Source organism: Ixodes scapularis, unplaced genomic scaffold (assembly GCF_016920785.2).
Source record: "Ixodes scapularis isolate PalLabHiFi unplaced genomic scaffold, ASM1692078v2 PGA_scaffold13__105_contigs__length_92229423, whole genome shotgun sequence".
In the NCBI taxonomy this organism is placed as follows: domain Eukaryota; kingdom Metazoa; phylum Arthropoda; class Arachnida; order Ixodida; family Ixodidae; genus Ixodes; species Ixodes scapularis.
Window position 1 is genome coordinate 60,668,258 of NW_024609839.1, and position 6,028 is coordinate 60,674,285.

The following is a 6,028-nucleotide window of genomic DNA, read 5'->3' on the forward strand; positions in this document are numbered from 1 at the left end:
CGATATCGACGCTGTTTTATTTCGACAGAGCCAGCTTCGCAACGTATGTTAGAGCGCTGAAGCCTTTGCCAAAGGAAGTTGTCGTCTTCAAGCCGTTCGGCATCCTTGTCTGGGTGGCTCTTTTAGCCTGCTTCATTCTTTGCTCGCTGATCAGTTTCTTCGTCACCCACAGCGTCCGTTGGACTAATACAGGTTTTCACTCGGTCGCGGCTCCTTTCGCGGTGTCCTTGGTGCAGCAAGCGTACCCCACGCCTTCACAGGCTGATACATTTTACTCGTTTAGGATTCTTTTCGGGGTTTGGTCTTTGATGGTAACTGTATTGGCCACAGGGTACAAAGGAGTTATCACCTCCCTGTTATGTAACGTACCGCTGGGCGGAGAGCTTCTCCATTACGAGTCCGCAAAGGACGTTTCTGAAAGATTGCCTGGCGTTTGCTTCCTAAACTATCCAGAAGAAGGCCTGCTAGATTGGTATGCGCGCTCCGGAGAAGCAAAAAATTATAAGAAACCCCAGCATTTTGACTGCTTAGACAAATCAGGAAATCTCCGAGTGAGAGGGGGCACGCATACCATTATCGTTTACAGGCCTAGTTGCGACAAGGCTGCGAGTCTCAAGGACGAGCTGTTTCGTAGCGGCTTCGTTGAGACCGACGCGATCTTCTCACCCGTAATCACGGGACCTCAGATAAGATCAAGTTCGCCCTACTTCAAATCGATAAACAAACTCCTCGGCCGTGTTTTCGAAGCCGGTCTGTTTGAACATGCGGAACGAATAGCGAAGTTTAAGAGTAGGGTTAGGCGTGAATTCAAGTACGAACGGCCCTCGGAGACCGGAGACGTAGCACTGGAACTGAGTGACCTCCGGCCCTGCTTTGTCATCTGGGTGGTCGGAGTCGTCTTCAGCTTGCTGACTTTCGCAGTTAGTCACGTGATCGCCCGCTTTCGCTCACCGCACATTCGCATGACTCGGCATACTGTTCTCCAGACCTGATGATCATCAGGCCTTCGAGAAAGACCGGTATTTTTATGGGAAAAGTCACAGTCTGCGTATTTACTATAATATTGCAGCTACCGCAGAGGCAGACCAGCTTCATTGAAAGGAACATCAGGCAGATGGTCAGTCGGGCCTTCAGACATCTGATTGTCTGATGGATTATTGTAAAGTGTTCGGAGTGAGTTTGTAACCACAAAATATAGACCGAAAAAAGAAAGTGCAGCACGAACAGAGTTATCACCTCTTGGGCTCCCAGCTGCATCATTTCAAAACGCCCGAATAGTTAGCACGGCCTTCTTAAATCTCAGTGGGAAGAAACAAAATTCGCCTCTGTAGGAACATTCCTTGCCCAGATCGCTACACTTTTGTTACTCTTTTCCTAAGCTCGTCGCCTGTCGGTGCCTTGCTACCACAAGAATCATCATAGCGAACCAAATTATCCTGACTTTGCGGCAACCTCGCTGCCGGTGAAATCATGGTCTACTAGTCCAAGAACGAGGTCAGAGGTGAGCCCAGCTCAGCGCAGAAAGTTGCTTACTGTTCCCTTCAATCTACTGAGCGCCTGCTTTGCTTGGCGAACGCCGTTGGCTTGGCAAACAGTATTGAAACCCTCTGACCTACTTTTCTGTCTTCATCGAAGGAACTACGATGCTCAGTTCAAAATTTCCCTCTCCAGTAATCCCGCTAACAATAAGGTAGCGTGTGCAGTCATCACTGTAGTGTGGTTCTGTTTCAATAGGCCTGTACACGGAACGCGACAGCTTTTTGCTCTCTCTCAACAGACCCTCTTCTCTCTTTCACCACGGAGGCTATCAAGCCTCTCCCCTCCTGTTGGGATTCTTAGGAGTTGCATCGTCGGAGGACTCCGATCCGACATTGCAACTGGAGCTCATCGACCTCCAGTGTCCACCAGCGCACAAGGCTATTCATCGCGAATCTCAATTGCATGAGTTCAACAAAAACCTGGACAAGAACAAGTACATAAACCTGGTGAACCACGCCTTGAAACTGTCGTCACTTTTCGGGAGCACTAATGTTTGCGAGGAGACCCTCGCACTGATGACTCTCACCAAGAACCACCTTCGATCTGCCATGACGTACATGACATTGCGAGATCTGCTAAAGACAGTAACGAGTGCGATGACACCTGATATTGGAAGCCTGAACGCAGCCAGAATATGCAACACGTTGCCCTCACAGTTTTCGTTAAACGTAAATGTGGCGCGCCCAATTTTTTGTTGTGCACCCCTGATATAAAGTGTGTTTTCTTATACGTATCTTGTCTAAGAAGTGACTGACTGTTTGTTTTACCCCACACTGTAATTGTTCAGGTGTTGCCAATACGAAGTGTACCATATATATGCACAAAACCTGTTTCCTTTTGTAATGTCCGCCAATTATTACCTTTTTTCTATCTTGCGTGGTGTTGCACGGGAAGCTTTACTGCATTGACCGGGTACTTTGTTTTAAATTTAAAGCATTATTTTTATTAATTTCTACTCTGTAATGCATCAAACATTTGTGTCGCAAGTGCTGCTTTTATATAATTAATATATTGCTGTCAGCATTTTTATGTGGAACAAAAGATATTTGTATCTTCTGGTGCTATTCACTATCCCTGTTTCTCCTTATACAGTTATTCCTATTTTTCTGATCTGAACTAGAGCTTTGAATAATAAAAGCTTAAAGAAAAATAATACAACGTGTTCTTTTTTTTTAAATTTCCTCTCGTTATCTTTTCCTTCAAGGTGTTAAAGGTGCCCTAAGGAGGTGTAGCGCCTTGCATTGTTCCAGACTCGAAGTTAAAACGGTCCGGTACGGTTGGTAGGAACACTAACTTTTTATTCAGTTAAGATGTGGTCGAAGGCGAGGAGAAGACTTCGTAGTCTGGTGCCGTTATGTCGTGAAATCTCCCTGTGCAGTCTCTCTGGTGAACTTACGCTGTATTCTTTTATACCCTCAAGCGGAGGGTTGCCTCGCGGCTTCGTGAAGTCGTGCATTGGCGAGGCAATACGGCAACTAGGCGAGAGAGCAGTATCCGCGGTGCGTTGATGAGCTTGCCGGGATATTATCCAATGTTATGCAACCCGGATATTTCGCGGAACTGATTCAAGCCTGCGGCAAGTTCCGCCGCCTAAGCGGCACCTGAGTCGGGTATCGTAATCCGAAGCTCTCAGGAGCCGCTCGAGTCGAGTGGAGATATTTTCTCTCGGAAGCCGCAGCACGTTGCTGCGTGCGTGACCACAGAGGTTTTCGAGATCGATATGGTGTTAACTCATTCTGCTGGTTCTAAGAATCTTAGAAATCCCTGAATCATGACGATAAGTGGCTAGTTTTTTTATTATAAAAACAATCAAATATTGAACACAGCCAGGTAATCTTCGGTTATGGGAGGAGCATTGTTCCGGCAGCCAAGACGACTTGTGACCAAGGAAAGCGCGACATTTCGTTCAGGTTGCAAACGCTGTTAGTATTACAAAATGTGTATGCTCTTGCAGTTGATAAAACATCAAATGAGAGTAGTCAAAAAATGTTAATTGTTCGCGGAGAGGGAACATAATACTGCAATAATCGTATAAAAAACAGCGCACTATTTTTTTTTCTCAGCAGGAGTGATTTTTTATGGTTGTCAGCTCTTGAGCGTGATCGCTGGGTTGAATCGTATAGTCCGGGCTGTATGAGAGACTTGCTGCCTTATCACGCATTGTGTAAGGAATGGGCATCACTTCGGGAACGGCTCCGTACTTCAGTTGTTGGCTGTCTGCCTCATTACGGGACATTCAGAATGCATTTTGGTAGTCCCCAGAAATGCAAAAATATTCCAAAAGCCGGGAATCATAATGATAAAAAAAACTGCTCCGACTTTACTCAACAAGATTAACAATTTAATCAAACGTTTCGTCTCCCATCCGGGAAACATCGTCAGTGAAACCTACAAGCAGCAATGAGGGAAAAAACTTCAACAGTCCTATTTAAGCAAGTCCGCGTACACATCGGGGAGGGGGCCGCGGTTGGAATTGCAAGCTGATGAGTCACTTCGGATGAACCATGATTCCACGAACCTGCGTGGACCCCACCTTTGTTCGCGCGCCAGAGTGGACGCATTCTCAAAGTCGAAACAGTGACCCGTAGTCCAACAACGGTCTACGAGTTCCGTCTTCGCTCTTGTCGCACGCGTGGCCTTCGCCACGTCCCTTTTGTGTTCGTTTAAGCGAGTGCAGCGCTTCCGGCCTGTCTCCCCAATGTAGGATGCGTCACAGTTTAGACACTCCACTTTATACACAACGAATCCCGGACAAAAGCTCACCGGACAAAAGCTCACCGGACAGAAGCTCACCGGACAAAAGCTCACCGGACAAAAGCTCACCCATTTTTTCACAGACCCGGACAAAAGCTCACCCATATTTTCACAGACCCGGACAAAAGCTCACCACGAGAAAATTTCATGTTGGTCTTAACACGAGTGCGGACAACTTAGGTGCATGCGTGCGACACAAAAAGGCAACGATAAATTAAATCTGACAGGCGCATGGTTTGTTGATTTTAGTAGAAACAAGTTTATCGATTGGTTAGAAGCGAATGCAGTCCCCCACTAGCTCAAGCAGTCTTGGTAGATCTCGATGTACATGCAAGCCCTCGCAAATATTTCTAAGACGATTCTGCAGGTGCAGAGTAATTTTTCGCACCCGCTTTACGGTGGGCTCACCTCTCCGCGCTTCTGTCAATGCCGTGGCAACGAGCGCCCGATTTTGCTGTAGGCATTCAATCAGCCTCAAGACGCTTGGATGGGCGTGGCCGACGAGCTTCTGGAACCTGGTACTTTATCTTTCGCAGGTGTATATTTCACCGTACCGGGGGAAACTCCGGTCGCCGTCGGCGCAGGGACAGGCGAAGGGAAGAATTCGCTCTGAGTGCCGCCGCAGATGGAACAGAAGCATAACGGAAGCGGCTGTTGAAATACGTGCAATCAAAATAGTCCAGCAGGTAGCCGATGTCACCGGTAGACTTTTCCCTGGTGGTTAGTTCTTGTAGAACAAGCTGTGGTGGAAGGAACCCGAGCCTATCTAAAATCCCGCACAATTTTTTTTTAATTGGTTATGTCTTGTACTTTTCTAAAAGGCCGAACTCCCGTTCTTTCAAAGTATTTAAAAAAAAAATTCGCAACTCAATGGTGGATGAGGTACAAGTTCTCCTAAAAATGGTCCAATGTCCATTGCGTCCGCACTTTATTTCAGCCCGTGTTTCGCTCGGGTAGGAAAAAAAAAAAAGAAATCGAGGTGAGCTTTTGCCCGGGTCTGTCAAAAAACGGGTGAGCTTTTGTCCGGGTCTGTCAAAAAACGGGTGAGCTTTTGTCCGGTGAGCTTTTGTCCGGTGAGCTTCTGTCCGGTGAGCTTTTGTCCGGTGAGCTTTTGTCCGGTGAGCTTTTGTCCGGTTACCATACACAACACCGCACTGGGACTCTGGGGGGGGGGGGGGTGTCATCTTTAGGTTTAGAAATGAGGTCGCGTAGTTTACGATGGGGTTTGAAAGCAGTGCGGATATTCAAAGGGGCGAGGGCCCTGCGAATAGACTCAGAAACACGTCTCAAATAGGGTATTGTTACTTGCCCTGTCCTAATTCGTCCATTATCCTCACTTCTTCTTTGCCCCATCTGTTTGCGCGTGTTATCAATAAAACGTTTCGGATAATTCCGCTTCATTAACAGGTCAACAATAACTGCATCCTCAGAAGCGCGCAATTGAGGATTAGAAGAAATGCGTTCGGACCGATGTAGTAAGGTTTTTACGACGGCCCTTTTATGTTCGACAAAATGGTGCGAGGTAAAGTTTAAGAGGTTGCCTGTATCGCAAGCTTTGCGGTACACTGTTGTATCTAAGCGACCGTTACTATTTCGGAACACATTAACATCCAGAAAAGGCAGCGCACCGTTCTGTTCAACCTCATGCGTGAATTGGATTGATGATTCAACGTTATTTAAAGCTAAATGAAAGTCAGCGACATGGTCCTTGTTTAAAATTACAGAAGTGTCGTCC

At 46.8% G+C, this 6,028-nt stretch overlaps 1 protein-coding gene across 1 annotated transcript; it reads left to right on the forward strand.

Annotated features, from left to right (window-relative positions):
- The first annotated feature begins 308 nt into the window (after positions 1–308).
- LOC115321997 lies at positions 309–992 on the forward strand. Its single transcript, XM_040211695.1, has one exon. It carries the CDS (start codon positions 309–311, stop codon positions 990–992), a length of 684 nt encoding a protein of 227 aa, XP_040067629.1.
- Positions 993–6,028: the final 5,036 nt, after the last annotated feature.